Source organism: Astyanax mexicanus, chromosome 8 (assembly GCF_023375975.1).
Source record: "Astyanax mexicanus isolate ESR-SI-001 chromosome 8, AstMex3_surface, whole genome shotgun sequence".
In the NCBI taxonomy this organism is placed as follows: domain Eukaryota; kingdom Metazoa; phylum Chordata; class Actinopteri; order Characiformes; family Acestrorhamphidae; genus Astyanax; species Astyanax mexicanus.
In genome coordinates this window covers 2,876,867-2,894,458 of record NC_064415.1, presented here as the reverse complement: position 1 = coordinate 2,894,458, position 17,592 = coordinate 2,876,867, and the positions used below count along the sequence as shown (strand labels likewise).

General features: G+C 35.0%; 1 protein-coding gene across 3 annotated transcripts in view; it reads right to left on the bottom strand.

The window, feature by feature from the left end:
• Window positions 1-11,373: 11,373 nt before the first annotated feature.
• The window catches only part of greb1l (GREB1 like retinoic acid receptor coactivator), a 114,899-nt gene continuing 108,680 nt past the window's right edge, over window positions 11,374-17,592 (bottom strand). For all 3 annotated transcript variants that reach the window (XM_049482837.1, XM_049482836.1, XM_049482838.1), the window contains 3 exons: window positions 16,999-17,202; window positions 15,479-15,617; window positions 11,374-14,927 (listed from right to left, as the gene is read on the bottom strand). In XM_049482837.1, coding sequence (XP_049338794.1) covers window positions 14,764-14,927; window positions 15,479-15,617; window positions 16,999-17,202 — 507 coding nt within the window. In that variant the 3' untranslated portion in view covers window positions 11,374-14,763. The remainder of the gene's footprint in view (window positions 14,928-15,478; window positions 15,618-16,998; window positions 17,203-17,592) is intronic.

The window sequence follows — 17,592 nt, the reverse complement described above, 5'->3', positions numbered from 1 at the left end:
CTCCTTCTCTCTTCCTTCCACTAATCCTCCCTTATTATCTCCGCATTTTTTCTCTCCGAAGCAAAATTTAAGCTTTTATAAACTAGTTGCTAACATAAAATTATAATTTTTTTACCTGGCGCATGTTTTTGTCTGGACTGGCTGTAAAAACTTCTGACTGGGATTCCCAACATTTCATTTTAATTCAGTTGAGTGTAATGTTGCTTTGTGACCACTAGATGGTACGGGGAGTCTCCATATGAGGCCGAAGGGTCAACAAGTATCATGATAAAGAAAAGAAGAAATATAATGTCACTATATGAGTTAAATGAATTCATGACTAAATGCATAAAATATTAAATATTTAATTTAAATATATTGAGGGATATTTTCAGTAAAGTTCTCTGCTTTAACTGAGATAATAACAGACGGGTTGTGTTAGCAGTGTTAGCTCCTCCCTCATTCCCGTTCTGTAGCTCCTCTCACTGCTGATCGATCAATACGATCAATAATATCAATACTATCAGCAGCAGCAGCTCGCCCTCGCAGCACAACCCGCAGCAGCGTCCGTCCCTCCGTCCGTCTCTCCATCCGTCTGTAGGATCTACACAGACTTCATCATGTGCAGCAATAAGATTTAATATCACTCTGTATGTGTAGGTGATGTTTATGCACCTGTACTTGTATGGATTATAAGTGCATCTGCTGTCTTAATAAATTATAAATTATGGAATAAAAAAAAACACTTTCTGCCCTCTTTTTATTCAAAACACACTAAAAAACACACACACACACATTATTCTATATCTAAAATTATTTTACCCAAAGTATTCGCTCGTCTGCTCTAACACGCTTTACCCTTTACAGCTATATAACAGCTTCAGCTTTTCTGGTAAGGCTTTCCACAAGGTTTAGGAGTGTGTTTATGGCAGCTGAACATTTGAACATTCATCCAGAAAAGCATTTCTTTGCCACAAAGTCGAAAGCATGAAATTGTTCAAAATCTCTTGATAAAAATCTGACTTATGAAAAAGAATCATTATAAAAACATATTTAAAATGACAGAAAATTAGAAATATAGTAAAAATACAGAAAAAAGATGCAAATGCAAGGAAAACAATTATATTCTTGGTTTTAAGGGAAGCCGTGAGAACAGACAATAAATATATAGATATATATATATAGATATAGATATAGGGTTAGGCGATATGATCCTAAAATAATATCACAATATTCAAAATTTCATGTTATTTTCGCAAAAACTACACTGAAAACACTAAATTCCAAAAAATATTTATATTTTAAGAATACAATACTGCAACACAGTGAAAATTACATTTTATTATGCAATACTATATAATATGGCACACCCCTAACTGAGATATTCAAAATACAAGAATTTTACCATTTTGATCCAGAATGTCAAAATACTAATAATAATAATAATAAAACACTCCAAATATCTCCATATATTCAGGATTAAAGTAAAGTAAATTATACTGGACAGATAGAATCTGTGTCTAGTAGATATATAATGGGAAATGAGAACAGTGTGAATTTTTATTTTGCTAAAAACAGTAAAAAAAAAAAAAAAAAAAAAAAAAAAAAAACCTAGTTGGAAGAATGAATTAGTAATAGTGGCGTAAAATTATAATTATTATAAAACATATTTATTAATAGCAGAAAATGAGAAATATAGTAAAAATAGAGTGCAGAACTTGGTGCACAGTGTAAACTATATGCATCTCCAATCATTAGATTTTTAGTATTAACATGATTATTATTATTATTATTATTATTATTATTATTATTTTGCATAACTGGTCTTTTCTGATACATGTTTGTAGCTTATTCTACTGTCAGGAGTGTGTAAAATATATACTTTACACTTGTATTCTTATTTAATCACTCTTTGGTAGAACCACTTGTGTGTTTAGGGTCATTGTCTTGCTGCATGACCCATATTGTTCACGGCCTTCAGTTGCTTAGAAGTTACATTGGGTTCCTTTGTGATTTACAGCACAATCACAATCCAGTCAGATACGTACAGTTTCCTCCACAAAAAAAGGTGAAATAATTATGATTATAATAATTCCATTCATCTCAATTTTCTGAGAGAATAATTGCGAAAGCTTTGTTCAATTGCTGTTTTTTATTCTATTTTACTAGGATAAAAAAGACATAAAAATGAAAGCTGTTCTTCACTGTGTTTTTTTTTTATGTAATATTTTTATGTTTTAATTATCTGCAGTAATTATTAACACTGACTTTAGGTCAGCTCATCAGTTATAACACTACACACACACACACTCTGACACAGCCGTGACCCTGTGTGTGTATTGGCTGAGCGTCTGTGAGCTCCAGTGTCATTACCTCTCCTCTTATACTGGTTTATCTGACCGGCTGCCATCTGTCTGATAAGATTATATTCAGATCACACGCCAACTCAGCTCAGCTCACACACACACACACACACACCACTCTCTATATATACTGCCTTTATATACACAGCTCTGTAATAAATGAAGAGAGCTTCAGTTTCTGAATCAGTTTCTCTGATTTTGCTATTTATAGGTTTATATTTGAGTAAAATGAACATTGTTGTTTTATTCTATAAACTACAGACAACATTTCTCCCAAATTACAAATAAAAATATTCTCATTTAGAGCATTTATTTACAGAAAATGAGAAATGGCTGAAATAACAAAAAAGATGCAGAGCTTTCAGACCTCAAATAATGCAAAGAAAACAAGTTCATATTCATAAAGTTTTAAGAGTTCAGAAATAATCAATATTTGGTGGAATAATCCTGGTTTTTAATCACATTTTTATTAATGCATCTTGGCATCATGTTCTCCTCCTCCACCAGTCTTACACACTGCTTTTGGATAACTTTATGCTGCTTTACTCCTGGTGCAAAAATTCAAGCAGTTCATCTTTCTCTTAATTATATTGGTAAAATCAAAGAAACTCATCATTTCTTTTTTTTTAAGAAAAAGAGAGAGCTCTTAAAAATGAACCGATTGTACTATTTATAGGTATATGTTTAAGTAAAATGAACAACTGACATTTCTTCCAAATTTCCAATAAAAATATTGCCATTTAGAGAATTTATTTACAGAAATGTAATAAAAAGACAGTTCAGTGGTTCAAATATTGCAAAGAAAACCAGTTTACATTAATTTAAAAACAACAAAACTGATGTTTTAAGAGTTCGGAAATCAAGATATGCAGTAATAATAATAAAAAAAGTCATGCATCTTAAACATTATTGTTTTATTCTATAAACTTGCAGAAAGTTAGAAATGGCTGAAATAACAAAAAAAAGATGCAAAAAAAACAAGTTCATATTCATAAAGAAGTTTTAAGAGTTCAGAAATAATCAATATTTGGTGGAATAATCCTGGTTGGTTTTTAATCACAGTTATTTTCATGCATCTTGGCATCATGTTCTCCTCCACCAGTCTTACACACTGCTTTTGAATTTAGCTTATGCTGATTACGTTCTTGTTGAAAATGAGGTTTAGGATTGTGATTCTGTGATTTAATATCGTCAATTACTTGTGATAAAACAGACTTTCTTCTGCTTGTTAAGTCATTTAAGTCAATTAAGACATTTAATAGGGAATATTTAAGTGAAAATAAATTAATGTTAGATGGGAACAAATTGATTACTAGTATATTTATAATAGACGTGTCAAAAACTTAAAATATATATTAAAAATATGTTGTAATTAATCCTAATTTAAAAAGTGTTTGTTTAAATGATAATCTTTGAATGTGCTGAGTAAAGGTTTAACAGAGAGCTTTAGCATCAAACTGAAGAAAGCTTGAAAAAATGTGTGTGAGAGGGATTGAGAGATGGGAAGTGAGTTAATTATGAGATTTAATCCATATTTAAGCGTAATCTAATCTAAAGTCTGCTGAATTTGACAGTAATGACACTGTAATCAAGCATCATAAGGCTCTGTGAATTTAATAATGTGATTTAATTCATATTAAAACTATTTCTGTTAAAGGTTCCAGGTTAATTGTGTGCGTTAACTCGTGTTTATATATATTTATATGTTATATTTGCTTATTCAGGGCAGTATTCTGGGGTGGTGTCTCAGTCTGTAATGGTTAATCCCAGCTGGGTTTATTCTCTGCTGGCTGGAGCTGCAGAACTCAGCAGTTCAGGAATATAAATGCTTATATAACAATTTCCCGATCCGGCTCCCCGGAGAGCTGCTGTACTCCCACCTCATTCTCTAAAACACCCCCCCCTACTGCATCTGGAATACATACTGACCTTATCTGTGTTTGGTAACACTTTCTATGAACCCTGTATTCATAATGCCTTATGAATGCATTCATAGTGCATTATATGACATGCATAATACCTTATAACGACTGTGATAAGCCTTTTTAATAACTCATAAGTACTTACAGCGACATTCATAAGAAATACAATAATAATATAAACTACAAATATAAGGGTTTATAAAGAAACTGCTTATAATGCCTTATAATATCAAATGTGTGTTCATAAGAACATTGTACAATGTAGTATTGTAATGCACTATACCAACACAGATTTGGTAACTGTTATATTTTGGTATAATGCATTATAATATGCAGTTATGATTTCTCAAATTAAGCTTTTATATAAAGTGCGCAACACATTATAAAGCCTTATATACAGTCATTACTGACTTTAAGTGAAGTGAATTTTCATAAGCTTAATTTGAGAAATCATAGCTGCAGATATAGCTGGTATAATGCATTATAGATAATAAAATATACCTAACCTGTGTTATAGTGCATTACAACACTACTTTGTATAATGTTCTTATGAACAGATATTATAATGCATTATAAGCCCTTTCTTTATAAACCCTTACACCTGTAGTTTATAATGTGTTGTGAATGTCGCTGTAAGTACTTATGAGTTATTATACAGGCTTATTACAGTCATTATAAGGTATTATGCCTGTCATATAATGCATTATGAATACAGGGTTAATAGGAAGTGTTAATCCAGTATGAATCTGCAGTGTCTACAGTCTGACAGTAGTAATAATGAGGTAAACGGCCTTTTGTAATTGACTGAACTCAAATCTCCAGTATTTTTATACTAAAAGTAACTAGGGGGGAAATTAGGAAAAGTATTTTAGTAAAATTAACAACAGACAACATTTCTCCCAAATTATGAATAAAAATATTGTCATTTAGAGCATTTATTTACAGAAAATTAGGAAAAAATACGCAGTTCTTTCAGACCTCAAATAATGCAAAGAAAACAAGTTTATAATAATTATATTATATAATTAATAATAATTATATTAATTTAGAAACAACTAGTTTTACGAGTTCGGAAATCAATATATGCAGTCCTAACCCTGATTTTGTTTAATCACAGTTTTTTCATGTTCTCCTCCACCAGTCTTACACACTGCTTTTGGATAACTTTATGCTGCTTTACTCCTGGTGCAAAAATTCGAGCAGTTCAGTTTGGTTTGGTTTAATGGCTTGTAATCATCCATCTTCCTCTTGATAAATCTTCTAGAGGTTTTCAGTGAGGTTCAGGATTGTAGTTCTGTGATTTAATAGTGATTAATCAAACACAGAATCATAAAAGGAGTCAGTTGCTCTGAACCAATTAGAATTACACATTTAATTATTGTTTTGGGGCATCATATATGTAAATATCTATCTAAAATGAAAATAAATAAAATACATTAATGAGCATAAGTGATGCTGAATGACTAAGCATCCACTTAACCCTTGTGTGGTGTTCATATTTTTGTTACTCGTTTACTTTGTTACTTGTATTTAATTCAGCAAAATTAAGCAATTTTACATTAAAATGCTTTACACATGCTCGCTTCACCTAAACTGCAAGCAATATAAACAGCTTACATGGTTAATATTTGCCCTTTACCTTTCTTATGTTACATTTCTTTTAAAAAGTGCTACTCTTTTTTTATTAGTTTTTTAATAGAATGTAAAAGAAAATGAATTAAACTCAAGATATGAGTAGAAAATTTGTTTAGTTTCAAATTTACAAATGAAGCAATGTTTATTAGCCCTTGGCCAAACATACTGTATGTAATATAAATGTGTCGGGGGGGGGGGGGTGTACAATGTGTGTTTATGGAAAATGTGTTTTGATATATGTTTTTCACAAAAAATGAGCCAATGCCAATGAGTTTGAGTTAGAAAAAATATTTTTTTGTATCATTTGATGAAAAATGAAAACGGGTCCCACAGACCCGAACACCACACAAGGGTTAAAAATATATTTATTTTTTATTTATAAGCAGTAAAATACAAGCAGAAGTTTAAATAAACGCTGTACAGGTAAGAAAAAGTCATGAATCTTCTGTTTACCTGCTTCCTCCTGCACCAACAGGTGAGTTCCACCAATCAGCTTTCAGACCTATTCTATTAAATACCGGTTACTAATGAACTGTGTAAACACTCAAAACAGATCTTTCTATTACAGGATTTGACCTCGTCCTCAAACTGAATAATAAGCAGTGAGTCTTACCCAACTACAGGACATTAACTCTACAGAGAGACAGACAGATAATCAAGGTTAGTGATGAGCAGTGTTGATACTGTCCTTATCTTCCACAAGGTCTTTTTTTTGTAGGCTAGTAAATTTAAGTGGTCTACAGGCATCCTTCCATCGTTTTAAATTCATTTAAAAATGTCTCTAGTATGGATTAATAACATGTGAGCTGTTTGTTTGTGAAAAAAAGGTTCTCAGGTGTTTCTATTTAGCCCTGCTTTAGATCACTGAATTAGTGGCCTCGGAAAAAAGGCAGGATTTCAGCTCTGGCTCATGAATATTCACCCTTAAACTTCACATTGATAACTTTTCTTTCAGCTAAACTAACGCTACGAATGTCGAAGCCCCAGACTCCACTCTATATCATAAAATCTGATGCGAATGCTGCCCATTTTGACCGGTGTTCTGTCGAGTTGTGCTGCCTTGTCAAACCGTGCTTCCCTAGTGTATATTTAAGGTCTTGGTAAAACTCAGAATCCACCGGAGATCCAATTTAAATATATAGTTATTAAAACAAAATATCTAAAGCTAACTAGCTGCTGTAAACAGAAGCTGTAAGCTCCGCCTGTGGACAGTCCTGAGCCGTGGTGGGCGAGGCCAAGAAACCGGAATAAGACCTTAAAGAGCGTTTTGATTAAATGCATTAAGTGCATTCACCACATCCTGTTTAACTCTTTCGAAACCCTGCGTCCATACAAATGGACATCATGTATTTCCTTTTTTCAATTTTGTCTTGAACATACTACTAATTGAGACTAACTCTTGTCCATCAGAATAGAGCTTAGCCCCGCCCACTTCACTGGGGAAAAAAAAATGGCAGCTCATGCATTAGAGCAGGGGTGTCCAAACTACGGCCTGCGGGCCATTTGTGGCCCGTTTCCTTTTTTGGAGCGGCCCGCGAGGTATTGTAGAAATAGAATGAAAGTTGGCCCGCTGTTAAGCAGGTTTTTATAATGTGAGATTCAAAGTTTGAACGCTAGGTGTCAGAAACGGGCCAAAGAGTCTAAAAGCGAAGAGGGTGCGCATTTCTAGCGCAGAAAAACGGGCCAAAGAGTCTAAAAGTGGAGACAGTGCGCATTTCTAGCGCAGAAAAGCGGGCCAAAGAGTCTAAAAGTGGAGAGAGTGCGCATTTCTAGTGCAGAAAAGCGGGCCAAAGAGTCTAAAAGTGGAGAGGGTGCGCAGAGTTAGCACAGAAAGTCAGGCCAAAAAGTCTAAAAGTGGCGGGAGTGTTCATTTCTAGTGCATAAAAAGGGGCCAAATTGTCTAAAAGTTGCCGTAATTAAGGAGTTTAATATTAAGAGACATCATGAAATTAAACATCAATTTGAAAAATCTTAGTTTACACAACACTGTCAAAGATAAAGATAGTGAGTGAAGTAAAATAGTATGTAAATGAAATAATCAGGAAAATGTATTATTTAAAGTGGTATATGTCATTTGTTTTATTATAGAGTCTGTGGCCAACAAAGCAAAGTAATAAGAGCTCATTTTTTGCTAATTTTATGTTATTTAGTGTTTACTGTGTAGTTTTACTGTGTAGGAACATTATATCTAATATTAATTAATCTAATATTAATATTAGATCTTTTTTTGTGTGCATTACAGACAGAAAAGAGCATTTTTATATTTTTCCATCACTGGAATATAACTCAGGTCTGAAAGGGTTAAAAGAAAACGTGTGAAATGACGACGCGTCAGATTATCACAGTCACTGGGGTTGTTGAACGAGGATACACTCGTGCTGTGTGTGAGTGAGTGTGTGTGTGGGTTATAAATACACTTCTGGAGGTCAAAGTTCACCCAACACAAGTCCATCTGTGGATAATCAGAGTGACTCACAGCATCAGACCGTTACTCAACAATAACACACCTGTACCGCTCGCCAGCGCCAACCAATGACGTAGAACCGAGGTTCTCAAACTGTGGTACGGGTACCAGTGGTGGTACACGAAGGTGGTTTATTGGATCTTCTCAGTTCACTGCTTGTCTAAATCCTGATTCTGAGATTCTCAGTAGGATAAAATACTAGTTATTAACCAGAAACAATAATCAAGTAAACTACTTACCATAATTCTAACTTACATGGGTGTTTATAATATGAGAAGCTACTCCCTGCATCGGGTTAGTTAAATAGCATGTTGCCAGATTCCATCCAATTCCCTTAAAAACAAGCGAACTCAAACTGATTTATTAGTAGTTCACTTAAGTCTATTGTCTCAGCACTAGTCTGGATCACTTTACCCATCTCAAATACTGTATTTTTTGCATTATAAGGTGCACTTATAATCTGGTGCACCTTATGTATAAATTCTACCAATCAGGTATTAAGGAGCAGTAAAGCCACTCCACTGAAGTACAGAGTTATAAGGGTGAGTTTTCAGTAAAGTTTCTCCAGCACTAAGGCTGGAGCAGCATTAGCATTAGCCGCTAACTCCAGCGCTAACTCTTTGGCCATTCAGAGGTGAATATATATTGGACTGTAGTCTAAGTATTTACTGTGTTAAAACAAGCGACATGGAAGAACCGCTGGTTAAAAGCGTCCTGGATTACCAGAACACTCAGGGTTACTCAGTGTAGCGCTATCGGGCAGCAATTACTAGCGCTAAGCGCTGCTGCTAACCGTGCTGTTTAAAATATTTAAAATCTTTGCTTACTGTAAATAAACGGAACCTAAATTACTCACTGAAATAAACAGTTTTCAGGAAATACATTAGATAAAGTAGATTAACATCCAGCGCTCGTTTTACTTTGAAGGAAAATGATTTTTTGTAAGAATTACAGTTTTGTTTAGTTAAGCACTTCCCTATGAAAAGGGAGACATGGCGACACCCTGGTTCCTTACTATTGTTGCTTAACTCTCTATAGCATGATATTTTTTGGTATTTTCAACCTAAAGAAACACTTTTTTAGCATGAATGTCTATGGACTTGTTTATTGCCATAGAGGGTTAAAATCCACTTTATAATTTCGTGTGCCTTAAGCATAAAAATAGACATTAATTAAAATTAAACTTTAACCACCAGAAATAACTTTTATAGGGTTACAAATGTGAAAGAACTGTTTGAAAAAATCCACCAGCTAAAATACTGAGTTTTCTGGATGTCGATTGTCAAGGCAATAAAATTGGCAATATGTTTCTGATACAGCACAAAACAATGAAGGTTTTTCCACGTTAAATCAGATGTTAGAACATGGAGAAAGAAGCCAGCAGAGCTCTAAAGATCTACTGTAGAGAATCCTCTAATAGCTGCTGTTCCTCCACTGGTTCCTCTCCTAATCTCAGAGTCTATAAATACCCAGCATGCCTCCTGATGGAAGCAGAGGGCAGCAGGGGTTAATGGTCTGCTGTAGAGTTTCTGAACGCTGCTGTGCAGATTTCAGATATTCCCTGTTCCCTGTTCTGAACACGTGATCCAGCTCATCTGGAGAGCATCACGTCCTTCACGTAGCAGAACCATCCATCCCATAATTTACCTGCTCTTAGCATGAGCTTTTACTGTTCAGGAGCAGCGCTTCCCCACAGGGGTTAACGCTATTATTTATTTACGGTCATTAGTGTATTACAGCACACCTGACCCAAATAATCAACTAACAACTAACTAATCAACTCCTAACGTGCCTTAATGTACTAAAACACTGATCCAGAAACACCAAACATCTAGACATGTTGGATCAGCTGGATGTAATATGCTGTAAACATACAGCCGGATTTTGCGGGTGTTGTGCCGAAAAGAGTCCCCTGCCGATCTCTGCAGCCGCGCTGTAGCATCATCTTAAAGTTAGCCTTGTAGCACTCATTATCCTGCTAAGTCTGTATGTTGTCTATTAGCATTGTAGCACTTATTATTCTGCTGTTAGCATTCTGCTGAGGCTGTATGTTGTCTATTAGCATTGTAGCACTTATTATACTGCTGAGACTGGCTAGCTGTTTGCATTGTAGTATTTATTATCCTGCTGAGACTGGCTAGCTGTTTGCATTGTAGTATTTATTATCCTGCTGAGACTGGCTAGCGGTTAGCATTGTAGTATTTATTATCCTGCTGAGGCTGACTAGCTGTTAGCATTGTAATGTTTATTATTCTGCTGAGGCTGACTAGCTGTTAGTATTGTAGCACTTATTATCCTGCTGTTAGCATTCTGCTGATGCTGGCTGTTGTCTGGTAGCATTGTAGCATTTATTATACTGCTATGGCTGGCTAGCTTTTAGCATTGTAGCACTTATTATTCTGCTAAGACTGGGTATCTGTTAGCATTGTAGCACTTATTATACTGCTAAGACTGGCTATCTGTTAGCATCGTAACACTTATAATACTGCTAAGACTGGCTAGCTGTTAGCATTGTAGCACTTATTATCCTGCTATGGTTGACTGTTAGCATTGTGGCATTTATTATCCTGCTGAGGCTGACTAGCTGTTAGCATTGTAGTATTATTGTGCTGAGATTGGCTGTTAGCATTGTAGCACTTATTATCCTGCTGATTCTGGCTATCTGTTAGCATTGTAGCACTTATTATCCTGCTGTTAGCATTCTGCTGATGCTATCTGTTGCCTGGTAGCATTGTAGCACTTATTATACTGCTATGGCTTACTAGCTGTTAGTATTGTAGCACTTATTATTTTCATTATTCTGCTAAGACTGGCTAGCTGTTAGCATTGTAGCACTTATCCTGCTGAGGCTAGCTTTAAGCATTGTTACACTTATTATACTCCTGTTAGCATTCTGCTGGGGCTTTCTGTTGTCTGGTAGCATTGTAGCACTTATTATTCTGTTAGCATTGTGGCTAAATCCCAGATATTAGCATTGTTAGCATGTTTTTACAGTAAAGGAAGACTCCAGTGAATATCAATGTCACTTTATTATTACATTCATAAATTCCAACAACAAAAGAGAACATTTTATTTAAGTCACGTCAACAAACCCACAACCAAACCAGCCGATCATGAGGTAGACCGCGGAGCTGATTAAACATTCGGAGACGGTTCGGTGTGATCCGGGGTTCGTTTTTTTTATGCACAGCAGACAGACAGCGTTCGTGAAAAGATTGTGAAAAGCAAATTGCATAATTTATGTGCACATCTTACACTGTACAAAAACCAGACACATTCTAGGGGTCGTAATTCGGGCTCTTCACACGGACAGTTCATAGCTTTATACCTTAATTTCTTTCTTCACTAAAATCAACACTGGTCCAAATTCATTTCACCTAAAACCAGCCAATCAGAGCGATCGGCTACGTAAAGACTATCGACATTTGGCCCTGAGCCAAGCGTATAGTGCAAGTTCAATTCTACAATACAATTCTAAACCTCGACTCTCTTCAAGCTCTATTAAAAACACAATACTGATGCAGCTTCTGCGGACGTGTGCAAAGACTTTCTGAGGATGATAAATTCGATAATGAGAATTTAAGGAATTTAAGGATATTAGATAATATTTGGATGTTAACATGATTATCAGTCCGAGAAGCTTGTAGAATAAATAACAACGATCCCTCAAAAACGGGACCTGCTTCGTTTTTCTATTTTTAATTTTAAATAAAAAGAAACTAAAAAAACAAAACACTGTAGAACACTGGAGAACAGGTTCTTACAAAAATAAAAAATAATAAAACAAACATCGGGTTCTCTTAGGTAGATTCTTTGTGCCTTGGAAAAAAACAACAAAAAAAATAATAAAGACAGAATGTGGAGAACGTGGCTCCTCTGGCCAAAAGCGACAAAGATTTAATATATGTTTATATATATTAATATCAGAATTCCATAACTTTAAACAACACTTTTATTTATTTTATTTTTTCTTCACATCCAAAACGTCTTACCCGCGATAAGCCGCCCCGTTTCTCCGCCCAGTCGTTAAAAACAGGGATCTCTACAGTATTTAGATAAAGCTAATTCACATTTCACGCCTGGGACCTCGGCTGGTTTTGGCTTTTTCCGATTCTGATTGACCTCTCACGACTGTACCTGATTGGTCCTGATTAGAAAAGGGGCGGGATCTCAGCCGTCGGCTCCTTTAAGGCAGTTTCGTTGAGCAACTCTCTTGTGCAATCCCAATGACAGTCATTCCCAACTCATTTAAATTTTAATAAAGAGGAATGTTTCACCTAAAAGATGCTAAAGCTGCTAAAAGTCGTTCATAAAACTTAGCGGCAGTGAAAAATTTAGTCATTACGGTCGTTAGCTTTGGTGCGTAGCTTTGGTTAAGCATATTTATATGATACGCTAAAGCTGTAGCTATAGCATTACAGTCAGGCACGTATGTGTAGCCTAGCCTAGCATAGTGGCACAGATTCACAGACGCAGGTCATAAATAAAAGGAGATATGGAGAGATGAAGGCAATTTCACAATATGGCATTATTTCTATTTTAAAAACGATGAGGTTTTGATTTTAACAAATTGAAAACCTCTGGAATAAAATCAAGAGGAAGATGGATGATCACAAACCATCAAACCACCAAACTGAACTGCTTGAATTTTTGCACCAGGAGTAAAGCAGCATAAAGTTATCCAAAAGCAGTGTGTAAGACTGGTGGAGGAGAACATGATGCCAGGATTAAAAAACAGGGTTATTCCACCATGTATTGATTTCTGAACTCTTAAAACTTAAAAACTATAAATATAAACTTGTTTTCTTTGCATTATTTAAGGTCTGAAAGCTTTTTGGTCTAAAATCTTTTTTTGTTATTTCTGCCATTTTTAATATTCTGCAAATAAATATTTTAATATTTGGAATTTTAATAGAATAAAACAGTCAGAGAAACTAATTCATTTTTTTATGTATATAGATGACTTCTTAAAGTGTTATTTACTTAAAGTTGAATGATTTGTCTTATTTTATTTTATGTCATAGAATATTTATTATTATTCTATTATCTGATTATTCTTAATAATTGAGTTCTAAAAGTAATCTTTTTAAATGCTATTAACAATTCTGATTATTATTAAATATAATATAATTCATTTCTTCGTATCTTGGACTTCATATCAGCTATCGTTTCTATCTATTTGGACTGATTTTAGCAGATTTAATAGATTTATCAGATTATTTAGGAGATGATTGCTTTTGAAAGGAAAGGCACGATGTATATTGATTCTTTATGGCTTCAGAAAATGATCAACAGCCAAAGACTTAAACTTAAAACAGAGTTTTTCTTTTCAGTTTTCAGTAACAGGCTTGTACTATATGGATAATAAAAAGTATTGGGAGCTTATGGAGATGTTTTGGCTGCTGGGTTTATTGTAGATTCTTCTAGATTTTGTTTAAAACCAGCAGCAGCATCGGTGTTAGATATTCAGTTTTAAAGCAGATAAGTATGATTATAATGATTGAGATGATTTCTAAGCAGAAACGAGTGCCAGTATTCAGCGTATTCTTTAACGACTCGTATCGTATGGCTTGAGTTGTGTTGTTTTGTGGTTTTCGGTAATAATCGTCCTCGGTCCTCGGTACGTTTAGTTAGCAAATCCTTGATAAAGTGATAAAAAAAGAAAAGATCAAGGAGAAAATAAATCAGCAGTAGTAACAAAATAAAAGTCCTTTTCTTGCCTTTTCTGGCAAAAAAAACCCTGAGATGAGGTATATGTCCACTTGGGACATAACGGGGACTCCAAAAGTGTCCCCAGTTTACAATCATTTTCTGAAAGGTGTCCTCTTTTTGGCTTTTTACCAACAAGATCATAGATCACAAGTACAAAGCAGTACAGTCTTTTTTTTTTTTAGGTTTTGGGGTTTTGGTTCCGACTCCCTCAGGATCTAAAGTCTGTCCGAGGTAGTGTGGATCTGAGAAGATGATCCTCCATCATTGGAGGTTGTTTGGATTGATCGAGGATCACTCGTAGATTAGTTAGTTAGTGGTGAGCAGAAGTGTTCATCAACCATTTGCACTACTTTTTGCAGTGCAGGATTAGTTTCCAAAAGTGGGCAATTTTTGCACTTATGTCCAGTTTGTCCAGTTTTCTCATCTAATAAGGAACATTAGAACATGTTTTTAAATTCCATAGAAGCGTCTTCCACTCTTTACCCAATGGAAAACCCTTGTTTTGACCTCAGTTTAGTGATTATTGTGTTTTTAGGTATTTTCACCACAGTAATCCACCACTGTTGTAACTTGGCTTCCCATCTAAAGCAGATTCAGCACAGAATCAGCTTCCAGGCTCTGTGTCACTTTGTGTCGCTCTGCACGGAGAAGATTGCGCGCTCCTGACGATTTCCCGCTGAATTCTGGGTTAAATATGGCGTCCGGTGAGCAGGTAGAGCGGACGGTCCTCGCTGCAGTTGGCCGTCTGGAACTCGTCTCGAAGCCGGAACTGCCACTCGTCCTCCAGCTCCAGCCGTACGATGGTCTGCCGCAGTGAGCTCCGGTCCTGCGACACCACGCACAGCGTCGCACCTGAGGACACAGGTAAACACAGGTAAACACAGGCACGGTCAGGAGTTAAAAATTAAGGTAGAGCTTGATCATCAGTAAATTTTACATTTTATTAAAAGTAAATCAAGGGATCAGAGTCTGGAGGAAGAGTGGAGAGACACACAGTCCAAACTGCTCGAGGTCTAGTGTGAAGTTTCCACCAATCAGTGATGGTTTGGAGAGACATGTCTGTCATCTGCTGGTGTTGATCCACTGTGTTTTATTATCAAGTCTAAAGTCAAAATCTTACAGCACTTCATATCTTACAGCTTCCCTCTGCTGAAAACAACTTTTATGGAGATGCAGATTTCATTTTCCAGCAGGATTTGGCACACTGCCCACACTGCCAAAAGTACCAATTGGTCTTATATAATATTTTAATTTTCTGAGACACTGATTTTTGGGTTTTTATTGGCTGTAAGCCATAATCATCAACAAAAAAAGAAATAAACATTTAAAATAGATCACTCTGTGTTTAATACATATATATAATATATTCTTTACAGGAACCAGACCAGCTGAATTTGTCTCACCTTTCAGGAATCTGAATTTCTTCAGGAGGCCGGACACCACGAACGAGTCGCACAGGTAGAGCAGCAGCCCACTGAACACCACGCCACTGTGATCCAGATTCACCGAGTGCGGCCTGGAGCTCACGTAGCACACACACACCTGTACACACACACACACACACACACACATATATATTTAATTCAATTTGTAATATATTCCTAATTCAGAAAATAAGATAGTGGATAATATATAATATACAGCAGCATTTTAACACTTTTTTATAAAGACGACTCATTCTGGATATTATTAACTTAATATTAGCTTAAAGTTTATTCTACAATTATAAATGAATAGTAAAGTGATCTATCAGCTTATGAAGGAACACATAATGAATCATGTAGTAACTTAAAAACAGTGTTAAACAAACTAAAATAATCTGTGAAGACGTATTTAGATGCTCTTATCTGGGGAGCTGTTTCTTAACTTGTGGTTTCTGAGGCTGGAAACTCTGATAAACTCATCCTGTACAAAACAGGCGGTCCTGATGAGTGCCAGTTCCATCATTATAATGTTTTTGGTGGTCTTTGTATATATTTTTTTCTTTATTTAGTTAAGTAGTTGTTGCTTCTCATAATCTGGATTCGAACATTACTCCAATATTCACTATTCACTGTATACCTGTAACTCTACCTCTTCACTACTTTACTTTAACTGATGCTCTCAAACTTTACATTAAGAGACAAGAAATTCAAGTAATTAACTCTTGATGAGTTCAGCACAGCTGTTAACTGAAAGAACTGAATTCCAGGTGATTCTACCTCATAAAACTGACTGAGAAAACCTAATCTAGCAGAGATGTTCAAAACTGATCATCTAAGAATCTAAAATATTAAAAAATATTCTGGTTTGTTTAATAGTTTTTTGTTTACTAAATAATTACATATGTTCTTCTTCATACATTTTAAACTAATGAAAAAACACTGTATTTAAGGTGTATATGTGTCTCTAAATCATTTTAAACTATTAGTTTCTGTTTTAGTTGAGTTTTTATTTTTTTACCATTTTATTTATCTATTTTTTTGTTTTACCTTTTAGCTCTTTTATTTTATTCATTTCATCCTTTTATTTGTTTTATTACCGTGGTTTCACTTTTGGCCTTTTACCTTTTTCTTTCCGTTCTTTTCTTCCTTTTTAACTTTATTATTATTATTTAGTTAAGTTCCATCATTTACCTTTTTTTAAATAATTGTGGTTATTTTAGTCCTTTATTTCTTCAACTGTGTTTATATTTTATTATTCTAATTATTTATTGATTTGTTTTATTGCTTTACATTTTAGCTTGTCTGCATATCCTTTTATTCTGATTTATTTTATTTCCTCTTAAGTAAATCTTGTATTATTTGCTTTTTTGTATCATTTAAACATATTTTTCAGTTCATTTAATTTTGTAAATGGTTGACCTATTGATGGGATATATATATATATATATATATATATATATATATATATATATATATTTTTTTTTTTAAGGGTGTCTGACCTGTGGTCCGAGGTCGAGGTAGCTGTCGATGGTGAGGACGGGGTTGGAGGTGTTCTGGAAGGCCTGGGGGAAGAGGTGCTGACTGCAGCTCTGCAGAAACTTCTCCAGCAGCAGCTGAGCCGGAGCGTCCAGCAGGGGGTGCTCACTGTCCGGCGCACACACGTACTGAGAGGGGGGGATACGGGGACACACACTCTCTATAGACTGTGAGTATACACACACACACACACATACACACGAAAGAGAGAGAGGGAGTAGAATAAGAGAACATGAATAGATTAGATTATATGAAACACTGTAAAAAAACTCTATATATATTTATAGGTATTTATTTACAGAAAATGAGAAATGTCTGAAATATCAAAAAAAGATGCAGAGCTTTCAGACCTCAAATAATGCAAAGAAAACAAGTTCATATTCATAAAGTTTTAAGAGTTCAGAAATCAATATTTGGTGGAATAACCCTGAAGGTTTTTAATCACAGTTTTTTCATGCATCTTGGCATCATGTTCTCCTCCTCCACCAGTCTTACACACTGCTTTTGGATAACTTTATGCTGCTTTACTCCTGGTGCAAAAATTCAAGCAGTTCAGT